This window comes from Candoia aspera, chromosome 4 (genome assembly GCF_035149785.1).
Source record: "Candoia aspera isolate rCanAsp1 chromosome 4, rCanAsp1.hap2, whole genome shotgun sequence".
Classification (NCBI taxonomy): domain Eukaryota; kingdom Metazoa; phylum Chordata; class Lepidosauria; order Squamata; family Boidae; genus Candoia; species Candoia aspera.
The window spans coordinates 99,118,071-99,135,960 of record NC_086156.1 but is presented as its reverse complement, the minus strand read 5'-3'; the positions used below and the strand labels follow the sequence as shown (position 1 = coordinate 99,135,960).

The window sequence follows — 17,890 nt, the reverse complement described above, 5'->3', positions numbered from 1 at the left end:
CAAAGTTATGCAGCATACAACCCTGGTTTCTAATACCCAGTCCCTGGTTCCATCAACTACCCACTGCAGCAGCTGCCTGCCTCTGCCAGATGGTAGGGCCAGCCCTAGTTTCTGCAGCAATCCCGCCTTTCAGTGGGTTCCTATGCTACTGTCAGGCTTATGTTCATTAAATCATAGCCTCTCCAGGCCCTCAGATCTTACCTGTAGTCTTCCAAATAGCCAACTTGTTCTGCTAGGATGCTGGCCCCTCCATGGGCGTCTCTCCAGAAGGGGATGCCATCCAAGGTCTGTGCTACTGCCTCAGCCTGGCGTCGTGTGTTCCGGACCACAGCCACTAGTTCCGTCCTCTGGGACAGCGTCTCCTCAAGCTGTGTCAGTTCCCCCCGTACTGTGGCTGAAAGGAGCGCCACGGTTTCAGAGACCTACATGGGTGCAAGAAGGGGATCACGATGAGGCGCACCAGGAGGAGGAGAGCGATGCGTATTATATGGTGTTGTGAGACATTAATGGCCTTGGCAGCAATCTGTAGACCAGATGCTCATGACAGAGTACATCATATGCCAGATGTTCCTGCTTCACCAGATAGCTCACAGCCAAGCTGCATCTCAAGAATACAGTGTTTTTCCCCGGCCGTCCAATGACTTAAAAGCAGGGCAACCGCTGTAGTGACTCCTTTTTTTCTGATATTGCCATACCCATCACTCTACACAATCCAAATTCTGATTTATGCAGGTAAAGCATATTTGCTAAGACATACTCATTTGGATTAAGTACCCTTACTATTTCTTCCAGGAAAAGCGAGGAGGTTTTTAGAATTTAGAGGTTCACTAATGGTCATTAACCATCATATCTAGAAATTCCTGATTATCATCAGAGCAAAAATCTTCTTTTTAAAAAAAAAAAAGTTTCATAGAATTTATTTTTAGAGCTATGTAGGAGACCTATCTCCCTGAAAGATATCCTGGTAAACTCCTGTTTGACTTTTAAGACCTCAGTAATTATTGCTCAATATTTTCAATATCCTTTCCATAGTAGTCATATAGTCTAAAACAACTTGCCTTCCAGTTGTGTTGGTCTTCAGTTCCCATGATTCCCATAATTTGACCTGGATAGATTCCAACATATGTGGAGGGTACCAGGTTGAAGAAGCCAATAGTATTGACTAGCTAAAAATACTTGAATTCCATTATCGAAAATTATAATTGTTCTGTCAGTTCAGTACCATTTTGTCCAATATTCACACTAGCTAAAGAACAGTGAAACTGGGTCCTCAATGTAGTTATCAAATAGTGTCTGGGGTCCCTCAGGTAAAATATTGATAGCCAACTGTGGTCCTTCAAATTGAAGTAGGTGAGTATGAATAACATGGGGTTTTTTTGGCTAAGGTACCCAAGCATTGTCTCAGTAGTGGCAGCATTTGGGTGACCTTAACTCCCCAGGCTCAAAAGCTAAGCAAGGTCAATCTTGATTAGTAGCTGAATGGGAAATCAGGAGGGAATTCCAGGGCAGTAGGCCAGATTATGTAGTTGAAAAATTAATACCAGAAGAAGGCAATGGCCAACTATTTCCTTGCTATTGCCACAAAAACTAAATGGACGTATCCATGTAGTTACCAGGAGTCGAGCTTGCATCTTTATCTTATCACAAGAGGTGGCAACACCTAACTACTTTCTTGCTGTTGCCACCAACTATATGATATCCAAACCTGGTTTGGATTTGGAAACCGAGGGTTGGTTTTGGTTGGTACTTTAATGGATGATAACTCAGGAAATCCTGGGACTGTAGGCTACATGGGGAAGTCAAAAACACAGAAGAAGGCAGTAGCCAATCACTTTCATAGTGTTGCCAAGAAAACTGTATGATGTCCATGGTCACCAGGAGTCAATGGTCACTCAAGGGAGTCTTTATTTTACCGGAACACTGCACTTTCCTTCCAAGGAGTATCCTTCTGAATTCTTCCATCTTCAAGATGAAGCAGATGGAACATGCATGATAGTGTCCTTTTGGTTTGCTACCCTGGCATTAGCATTCCCTTCTCTGTCTTGCCTTGGACTCTTTTCCTTCTAGCTTACTTGAGGATTGTTTTGTTTTGTGGGGTAGAGTAGAGGCTTAAGATTGTATTGCTGCATTCTCTAGGCTGTTCAGTATTTCATTCTGTCAGCTGCTCTTGCTTTATGAATGTTTTTAACCAAATTTGATTGTTGTATGTTTTTTTTGTTCTTAAGTCTTGGGGGGGGTAGCAGAAAGGTTGTAAATACTTTAAAATAAACAACCAAAAAAATTGCAAATGGATTTCCAATGGGATATCATTACTCACCTTTCCTGCAGTATATGACTGCAAGAGAATGTTCCATACCTATCACACTCTGTGTTCATATAGGGAATCATGAAATCCAAATGGTTTAGCAGGCTTCGGTGGGAAGTGGTTATACCACACAATGTGCCCCAGAATCCTTTGCAACGTGCAAAGTACTGTAGTGGGGTTTGCTCAGCAGACGAGTGAATATGGAAAAGAGATTTACTTTAGCTGGAAAACATGAAACCCAAATGAAATACAAGCTTAAATTACTTCTCTATCTAGGGATCTTTGCATAGCTGATGGTTCACAGGTTAGGCAACTGCTTTTGGATTCTACTTATGAATTAGCCCAATGGTACAGACATGTACGGGACGCGGTGGCACTGTGGGTTAAACCGCTGAGCTGCCAATCGGAAGGTCGGCGGTTCGAAACCGCGCAGCGGGGTGAGCTCCCGTTGCTAGTCCCAGCTCCTGCTCACCTAGCAGTTCGAAAACATGCAAATGTGAGTAGATCAATAGGTGCCGCTTCGGCGGGAAGGTAACGGTGTTCCGTGTCATCATGCTGGCCACATGACCCGGAAGTGTCTGTGGACAACGCCGGTTCTAACGGCTTAGAAACGGAGATGAGCACCGCCCCCTAGAGTCGGACACGACTGGACTTTACGTCAAGGGAAACCTTTACCTTTACCTTACAGACACGTTAGGCTTCTGGGGACACCTGCAAGAGGTCACATATCAGTAGGACATGCCTTCAGTAGGACTTACAGGTAGGATATGCCTTCTGTCATGCCCATAGAAGAGGACTATGCTGTCGACCTCATGCTGTACTGCTTTTGCTGTATTCACCTGCACACCAATACTTGTAAAAGAATAATAACCTTCTAGTAGCCATAAGGCATCACATTAGCTGTCCTTGCAACACATGCTAAGAGATATGCTATCAGATTCACACTGGCCACACATCCCTGAAAGAAAAAGACACAAGTCGGGAGTCACTAATCTTGTCCAGGCTTCTTGACAACTAATTTCAACCTCTGATTCATTTCTGGGATGTAGATGTAAATGTGTTTCCAGGTTTTATCTGCGGACCAGGGGTTACATGAAACATCCAGAGGTGTCTCCTTTATTCCCCACCCCCACCCCCCACCATTTGTTCACTTACCAGGCTGTCAATGGAGCTGAGCGTGTGGTTGGCATTGAACAACGAGTATGTGACCTGGTACACTCCATCATTGGTCTCACTGTTCCCATAGAAACCGATGCCGATCCCAGCGCTGTGATGGGTTGGGGTAGGCAGAGAAAAAGAATGATAAGCATATGAACATAAGGAATTAGAAACCTTTTAGCCCTGTTCCTTAACTATGGATATGTGCTTTTCTAAAAATGTTCACAATCCTGGTTTTTTCCGGCATAACTGTCTCTTTATGCTAGTAGGATATAATACCTGGATAAGGTAGACAGTATATGTGCTATACCACTTCAAGCTGTACAATGGGACACATCTGATTTAATGTCCCTCCCTTCAAAAACATTTTCCCTATGTAATAAGATACATAGTCAATGGCACTTTGAGGCAGGATGAGGTAACTGCCTCAGGGAAGATGTTCAGAAGCAGCACAAAGGTGACAGAGCAGTGTTTTTCAAACTTGGCAACTTTAAGAGGTGTGGACTTCAACTCCTGGAATCCCCCAGCCAGCATGTGTGGACAACTCCCAGAATTCCCAAGCCAGCATGTGTGGACTTCAACTCCCAGAATCCAGCCAGCATGCTGGCTGAGGAATTCTGGGAGCTGAAGTCCACAGGTCTTAAAGCAGCCAAGTTTGAAAAACACTGTGATACAGGGAAGTGCTCTATCAGGTGTGATAGAGATTGCGGTCTCATCATAATTATTGAGGAAAGATTCCATTACAAATCCATTACAAGTTCTAGCCTAGCTTTCCACTGACACACTAGTTTTCTACCTGATGGGGTTTGTTTGTTTCTGCACCATGAAACAACCCCCCTCCAGATAGGACTCTAAATTGGTACATCAGAAGCATAAGTTGATTAATTGCAAGTCCTCATGTAAATATGAATGCTTGGCAATTCTGCTTCGCTTGTAAAATCTGAAAGTAAGCTGACCTGATTCATAGATCTTCATCAAATATGCAGATTGGATGTAATTATCCTTTCTATTCCATATTTTTCAAATCTTGCAAGGCTACACTTGCCCCCCTCAAACGTTCTGTGATAAAAAGTGCATACACCAGCCTATTCTATTACAAAACATGTATACATGTATGTGAGGGATGCGGTGGTGCTGCAGGTTAAACCGCTGAGCTGCTGAGCTTGCCGATCGGAAGGTCGGCGGTTCGAATCTGCGTGACGGGGTGAGCTCCCGTTGCTAGTCCCAGCTCCTGCCAAGCTAGCAGTTCGAAAACATGCAAATGTGAATAGATTAATAGGTACCGCTTCGGCGGGCAGGTAACGGCGTTCCGTTTAGTCATGCCGGCCACATGACCACGGAAGGGTCTATGGACAAACGCCGGCTCTTCGGCTTTGAAACGGAGATGAGCACCGCCCCCTAGAGTCGGACACAACTGGACTTAATGTCAAGGGAAACCTTTACCTTTACCTATACATGTATGTGTTCTATAAAAATGTGTGTGTGTGTGTGTGTGTGTATGCGTGCATGCATGGATACAAAGTCAAAGTTGCCCCTACACCATCTGATGGTGTTTCACAAAATGGTGAGAACAGTCTTCTTCAGAAGGGTGTTTGGATTTAGTAATAGTTTTTATGAATTATATTTATTGCTTGTTAATTGGTTTGGTTGTATGAGTACGTTATAGATGTTTTATTGAGTTCATTGTAAACCACCAAGAATTAAGGTAACCTTTCTTAGAAACTGATTGATAGAATGGCACTCTCACATGGCCAATCATCAGGTGGTGAAATCCCTCTGGATTAGCTAAACCTTAATTTAAATATGAGGACTTGGAAAGCCAGGTCTTGGTCTGTTGATTAATATAACAAATATCCTCCTCCGAGATTCCATGTGCTCCTTTCCTTCTTAAGGATACCCCAGCCTCATCTTGCTTCTTCCTATCTTACGGGCTACCAAACCATCATTAAAAAATAAGTGCCTGTGACCATGCTACGGATTTCTTACATAAAATATGCTGCTTGCGATAACAGTTTCTCCAGGAGCTGATAGGGCAGCACTCTGACAGCGTAAATCACCTTCTGATCCCTCTCTGTGAGCACGTTTGGCTTCTGAGAGGAAATGCAGCATAATTCTTTCAGATGGCGAAGAAGGAAAGGACTCTCGTATTTTCTGCCCAACCACACGCTAATTATATATTTATTGTTCTGGAAGTTTTTTTATTTACATATTTGCAAACAGCACCTGTTTCTTTCCACTCAGATCATTAATGAGGAGAAAAGTGGTTAGGCTTCCTTAGCAGAACCTCTCTTAGCCTCAGTCATACCTCGGTTTTGCATTTTGCTCAGCCCTCTACCCAGGAATATTCCTGGCTGAGTCGGAGAATCATTGCAATAAAAATGGACTATAAATAAAGGTACCTCTAGTACGTTTCTTGGTAATCTACAGTGTGGACGTTTATGGCCATGCTTTCTCCTTTCTGTCTGCAAGGGTAAAACTGGAGTTTCTTTCTTTGGAAAGTAGAACATTTGAGGAGGGCCTTGCAATATCCATGAAGACCACTGTTCCAGACCCCGAACAGATCAGTAATACTGAAGCCAAAATGAGGGCAGAGGGGGGACAGAATGGATGCCTTCAGTTTTCTTCTTTCCCAGTTTTGACAGCTTGCCCAAGTGTGAAAACCACCCAGGACAATAAAAACTCATCTACATTACAAGCATCTCTCTTCCCCTGGACTCTGCCTACCTCTTACATCTCCCACAATGGAAAGAGAGATGCCTGAGGAATTTGATCACTGACACAAGCTGATCTTATGCACACACTCCAAGGCAAATATGCTGTCATTCGCCAGTCTCTGAATTTTGCCATCAATTCTCTGTTCAAAGAAATATCAACATTTACTTTAAATGTACATTTTATGATATGCTGTGTTTAGAAATAAGTAACTTACTTTTTAAAGTAAAAAAAATACATTTAACAGACATGTTTAAATGTGTCTTTAAATGTGAATTTTATGGAAGCTTTTTTTATAGTTATAGAGTAATACAGAAATGGGAATAATGAACATGCATGAAAATGAGATCATCTGGAAATTCAACCATCCCTTTTTTGAAGTTTCCCTCTATTTTTTTTCTTTCAGTAATCTCAAGCTAAGTCCAATAAAGCTTTGGCTCTACTTATACTGCACATAGGTTTTATGCCTTCAAACAGCTTCCACCTGGGAATAATAGCCTAGTTAAGATGTCCTGATTCTTTGCGAACAGCATCAAGGAGGTGTAGTGTAGAATATGCCCTTGAAAATAGCCTCTTGCTGATCATAATAGGTTCCCACACTCCTATTCAGTGATTATGCACTGAACTATTTGGTCTGTTGAATCTCCACCCCCTTTGCTCGTCCCACCACTGTCGTCTGTGATTAGGATGGGCAAAGAAGGGCAGATACTTCTGGTGGACTTAACGTGCATGGGGTTCAGATACATGTTGGAAGCAACCATTCGTACTGTTTCCAAACTACAGCATCACCATGCCCTGAAAAACCTGGACAAGAACAAGGAGGGTTCCTCCACTTGGAAGTGTGGAAGGAGTAGGGATGGCTTACCAGGAATCACATCAGAGGAAATAGTGCAGGTGGGGAGAGAGGTCAGCAAAGGAAAGGAGGGAAGACCACAAATATGCCTGAAGCAAAGAGGAGGTGCCCCCACAACTACAGTCAGGGAAAACTGTCTAAGCTCCTTATGGCAGCTGGCAGGGATTGGGAAGGGATTTGGGGTGGGAGGGGGGAGAGAGAGAGACCAAACCAGTATGAGAGGCACAGTGTACAGGAAAGACCCAGCACCTTCTCATCCATCCCTTTCTATCATTTTGGATTGGTCCCGACAACCTGCGCTTGCTCACCCACCCACAGCTTGTTTCTTAACTGTAATTAGGAAGCATGCGGTTGGGTAATTATAGCCTTTCTCGTAATGACACAAACATGCAGGAAACAGCTGCAACTGAAAGTATAGCGATTAACTCAAGAGGGACCAAAATACCAACCATCTTTTCTTCAGTCCATCTTGGCTGCCCCCCTCTCCATCTCTGCATCCCTCCACTAAGGCCGACCCTTTCAGGTTCAGTTCATATATAGTGTTGCATGCTAGCAATTTCTATAGTGCAGGCGTGTATTTTACACGGGTTTTCCCGCTCCTGGAGAAGTTCCACTATAAATGCTCTCTTCCATACATTCACCCAATAAAAGGGCTTATCCATTAGTATAACGTGGACTTAGTTACATGCTAGTGCTTCATTATGAGCAAGAAGAAAGGCAACCTATAATCAAATCCAGAAGTGTCACTTCTTGACTACTCCAGCTTGGGCCAAAGGATGATTTCCTGTGACTTAGAAAGAGCAGCCAAGACAACCATCAGAATATTAAACAAAGGGAAGGAATCGCCTCCCCCACCCCTTCTCCCAGTCCTTTCCCCATTAAGCTAATATTGAGTTACCATTTGTGTGGGAAAACCACCCTTTTCTTTCTCAATTTAGGAAAGATTGCACTGCCACATGTTGAATAACTTTCCAACCAGCCATCCGTCCCTAGTCAGCTCCGAAGAGAAGCAATTTGGGGCATTTGGAGCAGGACCAAGATTAGCAACTGGTGACCGAGCCACTCATTCCATTTTTCCAAAGGCACCTGAGGAAGCTTGTCTGAAAAAGGACTTTGTCACTTAGCCTACTCACGGGAGTACTCTGGGAGCTGGCATTCTTTTCATGGATCCACCTGCTCAGCCTTCACCCTCCAACCACTTCATTCACTACATATCAATTCCAGCCATTCTCCCTTTCTCTCGCTCTCTCTTGCTCCTTCCATTCACTTATTTACCCTGCTTCCTCCCAGGTCTTTGCCCCCCATCCCTGTCTTTGAATCTTTCAGTCACACCAGGCCCTCTTTTTCTCTTTCTCCCTAAATCTTGTTTCTATGACAACCACCTCCCTCATCCTCCTCCTTTCACAGCCAGGCAGGGCGGGAGAGAAGCAGTGTCATTCTCATGATAATCAAGCTTTTTTCTTTAGACTGGAGGCAGTTCCCAGACTCAGGGGTGGGGGGATAAAAAGCTTTTTTTGAGGGGGGGGGGAGATCCCTGGCTTCCATCCTACGCACTTTCTATCTTTCAGTCTCTTCCCAAAGAAATCAGGAATCTTGGTTCCCATCCCACCCTCCCACCAACTCCCTGGATTTCATTCCAGCATGGCTGAATGATCAGTTTGGAATCATCTCCCAGAGCCTCTGGACTTGTTCAGAAATCTGAGGTGAGCAGGGAAAACTGTGACCTCTGCTCCCTTTCATCTCCCACTTTCTCACACAGCAGCACCAAACTCCATCCCACCTCAGGAAGCTTCAGATGAACAGGTGGTGGAAGAGAGAAGAAGAGATCCCAGCGTGTTTTCCCTCACAGTTAATAGATGGCAGAAATGGGTGCAAAGTCCTCTCCTCCCCCATTGCCTCTTTTGCAAAATGCACAACCACAAAAGGCCCTCACTTTGTTCTGCGTTTCTAAAGATCCCACCTGTGGAGAGTAAGGAGGATGACCTTGATGGAGATAAGCAGGAGCTGTTACTTAGGCAAAAGGGGTTAAAGCATTTTTAAGTCCAGAACAGCCAGATAACATTCAGAAGTGGCTTAGACAGATGCCTCCCTAGTTCAGAGGAGGAGGAGGAGGAGGATCAGACTTACAAGATTGTAATAAGCCAATTTCAATAAAGTAGTTTTAGCTTTCTTGTGGAGGTGATTCCTTGGTCTGGTCCATCTAGTGGGGCTGACACCACCAGAGGATGGAAGCAGCTTCACTCTGCTTGCACAAATTGGGATGGATAGATGCTAAACTGTCTTTATATATGAATGCAAAAGATCTTGGCTGCAGATTCTTTATTCCTAGGGATGTATAAGATAATTCCATTTGGAATAATGGATTGCACTAGTTCCTTTTGATCTCATACATATACAGGTAGTCCTCAAGTTACAACTGCAATTGGAACCGAGATTGCCATCGCTAGGCGATGTGGTTGTAAAGTGCAACGTCACATGACTGCATTGCTTAGCGACGGCAATCCAGGCAGTCCCTGTTGTTGTCATAATCTAAGAAGCACGGGTCATTAAGCAGGAAGCAGAAGGAGTCCCAGGTAGAGCACGGGGGCGCTGCAGGGGGGTGGGGGAGGCCCTGGGAGGCCATGTGCAGGCTGTGCATGAGTTGGACGAGGGAGTGCTTGTTGCAGTGCGAGCTCTCAGAAAGGCCGGGGAATGAGGGTGCAGGGTGCATGCGATCGCAGGGAGGCCAGGGAAATAGGGCATGGGGTGCTTGTGTGCATGTGCAGGGAAGCTGAGGAAAGAGGGTGTGGGGTGGGTGTGATCACAGGAAGGCTGTGGGAAAAGCGTGCGGGGTACATGCATGTGTACATGTGATTGAAGGGAGGCTGAGGAAAGAGGGCGCACAGTGCATGCAATTGCAGGAAGGCTGTGGAAAAAGGGTACGGGGTACATGCATGCAATCATAGGGAGGCCCTGGAAAAAGGGCACAGGGGTGTGTGTGTGCGAGCGAAGGGGGGAAAGAGGGTGCAGTGCATGTGAGCAAAGAAAGGCTGGGGGGGAGACTCACCCCAGTGACTTGTGACCTTGACAGCTTCCCATTGACTTTGCTTGGGGAAAGCTGGCAGGCGCAAATGGCGATCACATGACCACAGGACGCTGCAACTGGTTGTAAGTTCAAGCTGCTTGCCAGGCACCCAAATTTTGTTCACATGACCGTAGGGGCACTGCAATGGCCAGAATTTCAAGTACCGGTCATAAGACCTTTGTTCAGCACTGTCATAACTTTGAATAGTCGATGAACGAATGGTCGTAACTCGAGGACTACCTGTATGTGATCCTTTGGTTCAGCCTCAACCAGATGTTCTTTTATGTGTTGGAACAGGCCCGCAACTAGGGTCTGTGTCACCCGGGGCAAATATGGATTCCGCGCTCATTTTGGCACCTCCCCAGTGCGGCGCCCGGGGCACATGCCCCGCTTGCCCCCCCCAGTTGCGGCCCTGTGTTGGAGAACAACTTCCATGTATCTGAAAGGGATTTACTGGTGCCTTATGCTGTTCCTTGCATTCATAGATCCATTCCTGAGAAAACATCTCTTGACTCCTAATCCTAATTCACCAAACTTCTCTACCAATTCAGAGAACCAAGGAACTCTGGTCCTTCAGTTTGAGCCAGTGTTGTTCAGACTAATGAACAAGTAATCGTTCATGGCTCCAGGATGATTTCTGCACTGCAGTGGGTGGCATCTGGCTGATGAACTATCTCTGACCATCTGGCTATTTCTCCCTGGGCTAAATGAATAAAGGTCTTTATGCTAAATATATTTCCTAGCCACCTGGCCTTTTGGTACAATGCACTCCAAAGAGCAAGGGAATTGTATAGCTCGTCCACCCAGACAGAGGGGACTAGAGTAAGACTTCTATGAACAGGGGTCTTAGTATATCAGTGTCAGGACTGGCTATTGCAAAGATACACATTTTAGGATATAGCTATGCTACAACCTTAAAGGTGGAACTTCAGGGTGGAATGTGCTACATGTCTTTCAAGGGTTGCTTTTTCAAGAGGGGTAAAATTGGTGTCTTAAAGTTTGCCAATTCACTCCCCAAATGGGCCAGACATTTTGGCTCTACCTGCTTCAGGGTTGCTCTGGAGAAGGATTGGGGGGTGGGTTGTTTGTCCTATTTGGTCTGGAACTAAGATGACCACTCAAGACTAGCAGGAGAAAGAGGGAAAATGCCTTCACTCATCTTCAAGTGGGGGAATCAGTCACTGCTTGGGCAGCTGGAGAAGCAAGCTGAGGGGACACAAATGATGAAGTATGCGTTGTGACATTGTGCTCCTTTCATATTTGCATGGAACATCACGACACAAGTATGTTGTTGTTGTTTATTCGTTTAGTCGCTTCCGACTCTTCGTGACTTCATGGACCAGCCCACGCCAGAGCTTCCTGTCGGTCGTCAACACCCCCAGCTCCCCCAGGGACGAGTCCGTCACCTCTAGAATATCATCCATCCATCTTGCCCTTGGTCGACCCCTCTTCCTTTTGCCTTCGACTCTCCCTAGCATCAGCATCTTCTCCAGGGTGTCCTGTCTTCTCATTATGTGGCCAAAGTATTTCAGTTTTGCCTTTAATATCATTCCCTCAAGTGAGCAGTCTGGCTTTATTTCCTGGAGGATGGACTGGTTGGATCTTCTTGCAGTCCAAGGCACTCTCAGAATTTTCCTCCAACACCACAGTTCAAAAGCATCGATCTTCCTTCGCTCAGCCTTCCTTATGGTCCAGCTCTCGCAGCCATATGTTACTACAGGGAACACCATTGCTTTAACTATGCGGGCCTTTGTTGTCAGTGTGATGTCTCTGCTCTTAACTATTTTATCGAGATTTGTCATTGCTCTTCTCCCAAGGATTAAGCGTCTTCTGATTTCCTGACTGCAGTCAGCATCTGCAGTAATCTTTGCACCTAGGAATACAAAGTCTTTCACTGCTTCTACATTTTCTCCCTCTATTTGCCAGTTATCAATCAAGCTGGTTGCCATAATCTTGGTTTTTTTGAGGTTTAGCTGCAAACCAGCTTTTGCACTTTCTTCTTTCACCTTCATCATAAGGCTCCTCAGTTCCTCTTCACTTTCAGCCATCAAAGTGGTATCATCTGCATATCTGAGATTGTTAATGTTTCTTCCAGAGATTTTAACTCCAGCCTTGGATTCCTCAAGGCCAGCTTGTCGCATGATGTGTTCTGCATACAAGTTGAATAGGTAGGGTGAGAGTATACAGCCCTGCCGTACTCCTTTCCCAATCTTAAACCAGTCTGTTGTTCCATGGTCTGTTCTTACTGTTGCTACTTGGTCGTTATACAGATTCTTCAGGAGGCATACAAGATGACTTGGTATCCCCATACCACTAAGAACTTGCCACAATTTGTTATGGTCCACACAGTCAAAGGCTTTAGAATAGTCAATAAAACAGAAATAGATGTTTTTCTGAAACTCCCTGGCTTTTTCCATTATCCAGCGGATATTGGCAATTTGGTCTCTAGTTCCTCTGCCTTTTCTAAACCCAGCTTGTACATCTGGCAATTCTCGCTCCATGAACTGCTGAAGTCTACCTTGCAGGATCTTGAGCATTACCTTACTGGCATGTGAAATGAGTGCCACTGTTCGATAGTTTGAACATTCTTTAGTGTTCCCCTTTTTTGGTATGGGGATATAAGTTGATTTTTTCCAGTCTGATGGCCATTCTTGTGTTTTCCAAATTTGCTGGCATATAGCATGCATTACCTTGACAGCATCATCTTGCAAGATTTTGAACAGTTCAGCTGGGATGCCGTCGTCTCCTGTTGCCTTGTTATTAGCAATGCTTCTTAAGGCCCACTCAACCTCACTCTTCAGGATGTCTGGCTCTAGCTCACCGACCACACCGTCAAAGCTATCCCCGATATTGTTATCCTTCCTATACAGGTTTTCTGTATATTCTTGCCACCTTTTCTTGATCTCTTCTTCTTCTGTTAGGTCCTTGCCATCTTTGTTTTTGATCATACCCATTTTTGCCTGGAATTTACCTCCAATGTTTCTAATTTTCTGGAAGAGGTCTCTTGTCCTTCCTATTCTATTGTCTTCTTCCACTTCCGCGCATTGCTTGTTTAAAAATAATTCCTTATCTCTTCTGGCTAACCTCTGGAATTTTGTATTTAATTGGGCATATCTCCCCCTATCACTGTTGCCTTTTGCTTTCCTTCTTTCTTGGGCTACTTCTAGTGTCTCAGCAGACAGCCATTTTGCCTTCTTGGTTTTCTCTTTCTTTGGGATGTATTTTGTTGCCGCCTCCTGAACAATGCTGCCAACTTCTGTCCAGAGTTCTTCCGGGACCCTATCTACTAAGTCCAGTCCCTTAAATCGATTCTTCACCTCCACTGCATATTCCTTAGGAATATTAGTGAGCTCATATCTAGCTGATCTGTGGGTCTTCCCTAATCTCTTGAGTCTGATCCTAAATTGTGCAAGAAGAAGTTCGTGATCTGAACTACAGTCAGCTCCAGGCCTTGTTTTTACCGACTGTACAGATGTCCGCCACCTTTGGCTGCAAAGGATGTAATCAATCTGATTTCGGTGTTGTCCATCTGGTGAAGTCCATGTATAAAGCCGTCTCTTAGGTTGTTGGAAGAGAGTGTTTGTTATGCAGAGTGAATTGTCTTGGCAAAATTCTATCAGCCTGTGTCCTGCTTCGTTTTGTTCTCCCAGGCCATACTTACCTGTAGTTCGAGGTGTCATTTGACTGCCCACCTTAGCATTCCAGTCTCCTGTGATGAAAATAACATCTCTTTTAGGCGTGTTGTCCAGTAGGTGCTGCAGATCCTCATAGAACTGCTCTACTTCAGCTTCTTCAGCATTTGTGGTTGGGGCGTATATTTGGATCACTGTGATGTTAGATGGCTTGCCCTGAATTCGAATTGAGATCATTCTGTCGTTTTTTGGGTTGTATCCAAGCACTGCTTTAGCCACTTTACTATTAATTATGAAGGCTACTCCATTTCTTCTGTGGTCCTCTTGTCCGCAGTAGTAGATCTGGTGGTCATTTAATGTGAAGTGGCCCATTCCAGTCCATTTCAGTTCACTGACGCCCAGAATGTCTATCTTTAATCTTGACATCTCACCAATAACCACATCCAATTTGCCCTGGCTCATAGATCTTACATTCCAGGTTCCAATGGTGTGTTGATGCTTAGAACATCGGATTCGCCGTTCACCACCAGCACCGTCGGCCGCTAGCCGTCCTTTCGGCTTTGAGCTAGCTGCGTCATCACGTCTGGGGCTAGTTGAGCTCATCCTCTGTTCCTCCCCAGTAGCATTTTGACCATCTTCCGACCTGGGGGTCTCATCTTCCGATGGTATACCGACATATCTCTGGTTGTACTGATCCATTTAGTTTTCACGGCAAGAATACTGAGGTGGGTTGCCATTACCTTCCCCAGGGATCGCATTTAGTCTGACCTCTCTGTCATGACCTTCCCGTCTTGGGTGGCCCTTCACGGTTTAGCTCATGGCATCATTGAGGTGCTCAAGCTCCAGCACCACGACAAGGTAACGATCCTTTGCTGAAGACGACACAAGTATAGGCAGGCAGAATTTGTGTTGTGACATCGTAACGTGCATTTTGTCATTCTGGCATCATCGTCACAGTTTGTACCAGACATCAGTGGGTCAATGGTAATGCAGGTCCTGGATGCGATCTTCATGTTGGTTTGAAAATATCCTGCCTGAGAGTTGGAGAGCTGCTGTTAATCAGTGGGGATATTACTAGACAAGGATCTAATTGCTTTGTTTTAAAAATTAAAAACAAAAACGAATATCACAAAACATGATGTTCTCCAGAAACAGTTAGTGCTCGCCCAAGAAACTTCGGCTTCTGAAATGTACCTGCTCCTGACCCAGCTGAAATTTTAAAAATGTCCCTCCGCCCTTCAGATACGCACCTTTGCCTTTACTGTTTTCTGTACCCCAAGGCGAAACCCTAAGCTGATTACTTATGGAAGGCCTAACATCTTCACTGAATTATAGCAGGATGGCCAACGGCAGGGAAACAAAAGTAATCTTGCAGTGTGAACAGATGACGAGGAGAGGAAAATACAATACGTAGATGTTACTTGCAGGAAAAAATCCACTTACTGAATGCTCCTCTTTTACACCACCGTTAAAGATCAGGAGGAGTCTGGCAGCACCTTTTCAGACTACCACATTTTATTAAAAGACTCAGTTGCATCTGATGAATGAGCTACAGCTCACAAAATCTTAGATTAATAAAATGTGTTAGTTTGAAAAGGTGCTACCAGACTCCTCCTGATTTTTGGCTATCATAGACTAACACTGCTCTCCCCCTACTGCGATCATTATTAAAGGCGCAGAAAACTCATCTTATTTTGCTCCAGGACAACTTACATTAAAATCCTCAAGAGCCTTTCTATGAAGTTTTGGATAAAACAGATACACATTTGTATTATCATCTGAGATAGCTCCATAGAAAATGCCAGGAAGGATAATCTAATAATGAAGGGGATATCAAAATGTTGGAATCTTTAGTATCATTCTAGCAACAGAGACTTTGAATTGTTTCAGACATTGTGCTAAACTGGGTTTATTTTTATTAAGCTTTGATGAGAAAATAACACTTGGCTGGACCCATATAGCATGCCAAACCACAAATCATGGTTTAGAAAGTGTGATGGCTAGGTTCACGCAGTATGTCACACCAAGCAAATTTCACTTGCTTTGCATGATGTATAAATCTAGGTCTGGCTGGATTCTTACATCAGACTACCCGAGATGTGTTATGTGAATTCAGCCACTGTGGTTCATACAATAATTGTTAGCCTCGTAACAAAATGTGTGTTGCTGGCTATTGATGTGGGAACCATATTCTAGCACGTAACAATGCACTAATATGGTGACAGTGAGGATTGCAGAGGGCTAAAATTCTAACATCGCCTTCTATATATGAGAAAATTGTTATAGCTTTATCAAATGGAACCAGCAGTTGTTTCAATAAGAGGCCAGTTATAATTCAGTCACACGGCACTAGCAAAAAACAGATAATGCTGCATTAAAAGAGAAGTACCAAAGGAGTACTTAGGCTCCTGGTACTCCTTTAGTAATTAAGGACTATTAATAATGATTCAAGGTATCATGCTAAGCAAGTTATAATAGAAAGGACCTCCAAGGCTGGTAAAATAGGAAAAGGTCGGCAGCCTTTAAGGAGGCGCTGGTGCACCCCCTCCTCAGGAAACCATCACTGGACCCTACTATACTGGATAATTTTCGTCCAGTCTCCCACCTCCCCTTCATGGGGAAGGTGGTTGAGAAGGTGGTGGCATTGCAGCTCCAGAGGGTCCTGGAGGAAACGGATTATCTGGACCCCTTTCAGTCAGGTTTCAGGCCCGGATATGGAACGGAAACTGCATTGGTCGCACTTATGGATGATCTCTGGCGGGAGCGGGATGGAGGCAGTACACCCATCCTTGCTCTCCTTGACCTCTCAGCGGCTTTCGATACCATCGTCCATGATATCCTTTTGGGAGAGCTCAGGGAGTTGCGGGTGGGTGGCATAGTTCTGCGCTGGTTCACCTCCTTCCTCCAGGGCTGGTCCCAGTCGGTGGTGATAGGAGAGGAGAGATCCGACCCTCAACTCCTCCATTGTGGGGTGCTGCAGGGTTCGGTTCTCTCTCCTCTCTTATTTAACATCTACATGAAACCACTGGGTGATATCCTCCATCACCATGGGATGAGGTACCATCAGTATGCCGATGATACTCAGTTATACATCTCCATCCTGGGGGAAGTAAGTGATGCTGTGGCTGCCCTTTCCAGGTGCCTGGGGGCTGTTGGGGTCTGGATGGGGAACAACAGGCTTCAGCTGAACCCTGGTAAGATGGAGTGGCTGTGGGTTAACGGCCCCTCAGCTCCTAGGAATTTGCCATCTTTAGTCCTGGATGGGGTTGCACTGCCCCAGACAGACTCAGTGTGTAACTTGGAGGTCCTCTTGGATTCACGACTCCTGCTCAAAGAGCAGGTGGCAGTCGTGGCCAGAAGGGCCTTTGCGCAACTTCGTGTTGTGTGCCAGTTATGCCCCTGTCATGACCTCGTTGCAAGGCACAAAGAGCCTCACAACATAGATCATGATCATTAAGAAATAGAGGAAGGAGATAATTAAACCAGGGATTAACACAAGCACCCAAAAGCACCCACATCCATGGACCCATAGACAGCTGAAAAGAAGGACGTCGGAAGAACGGAAATAAGCTGCACCTGGTGCCCTGGAGGACACAACCAAATCCGGGGGACAAAGGGAGACACCGGGAAAACGCCCAGGCAGCCATCAAGGGTCCCATCAAGAGGGATCGGGACAATGCAGGGTGGAGGAGCCCGGGGCACTACAAGAGGGTATAAAAGGGGCACCTCCACACCACCACCCCCGTTCCCGTTTTTCGTTCTGTCAGCCATCATTCCAATAAACCAGAAATCCTTAATACCCATTAAGTGAGTCTGTGTCTTATTGCGAAGCGAGACTGACCCTGACAGCCCCTTCCTGGAGCAAGAGGCCCTTCGAACGGTCACTCACGCCCTGGTCATCTCCCATATAGACTACTGCAATGCGCTCTACATGGGGCTACCCTTGAAGAGTATCTGGAAGCTACAGCTGGTCCAAAATGCAGCTGTGCGGGCAATTTTGGGTGCTCCAAGATCAGCACATATAACCCCGTTGCTGTGCAAGCTGCACTGGGTGCCAGTTTGCTTCTGGGTCCAATTCAAGGTGTTGGTTATCACCTTTAAAGCCCTACATGGCACGGGTCCAGGTTACCTGAGGGACCGTCTCAACCCCATCACATCAACCCGTC

At 45.2% G+C, this 17,890-nt stretch overlaps 1 protein-coding gene across 2 annotated transcripts in view; it reads right to left on the bottom strand.

Moving 5' to 3' along the window:
• TTYH1 (tweety family member 1) overlaps positions 1 to 17,890 on the bottom strand; it is a 63,036-nt gene that overhangs the window by 17,873 nt on the left and 27,273 nt on the right. For both annotated transcript variants that reach the window (XM_063301186.1, XM_063301187.1), the window contains exons 3-4: positions 3,461 to 3,572; positions 202 to 422 (exon numbers count right to left, since the gene is read on the bottom strand). In XM_063301186.1, coding sequence (XP_063157256.1) covers positions 202 to 422; positions 3,461 to 3,572 — 333 coding nt within the window. The remainder of the gene's footprint in view (positions 1 to 201; positions 423 to 3,460; positions 3,573 to 17,890) is intronic.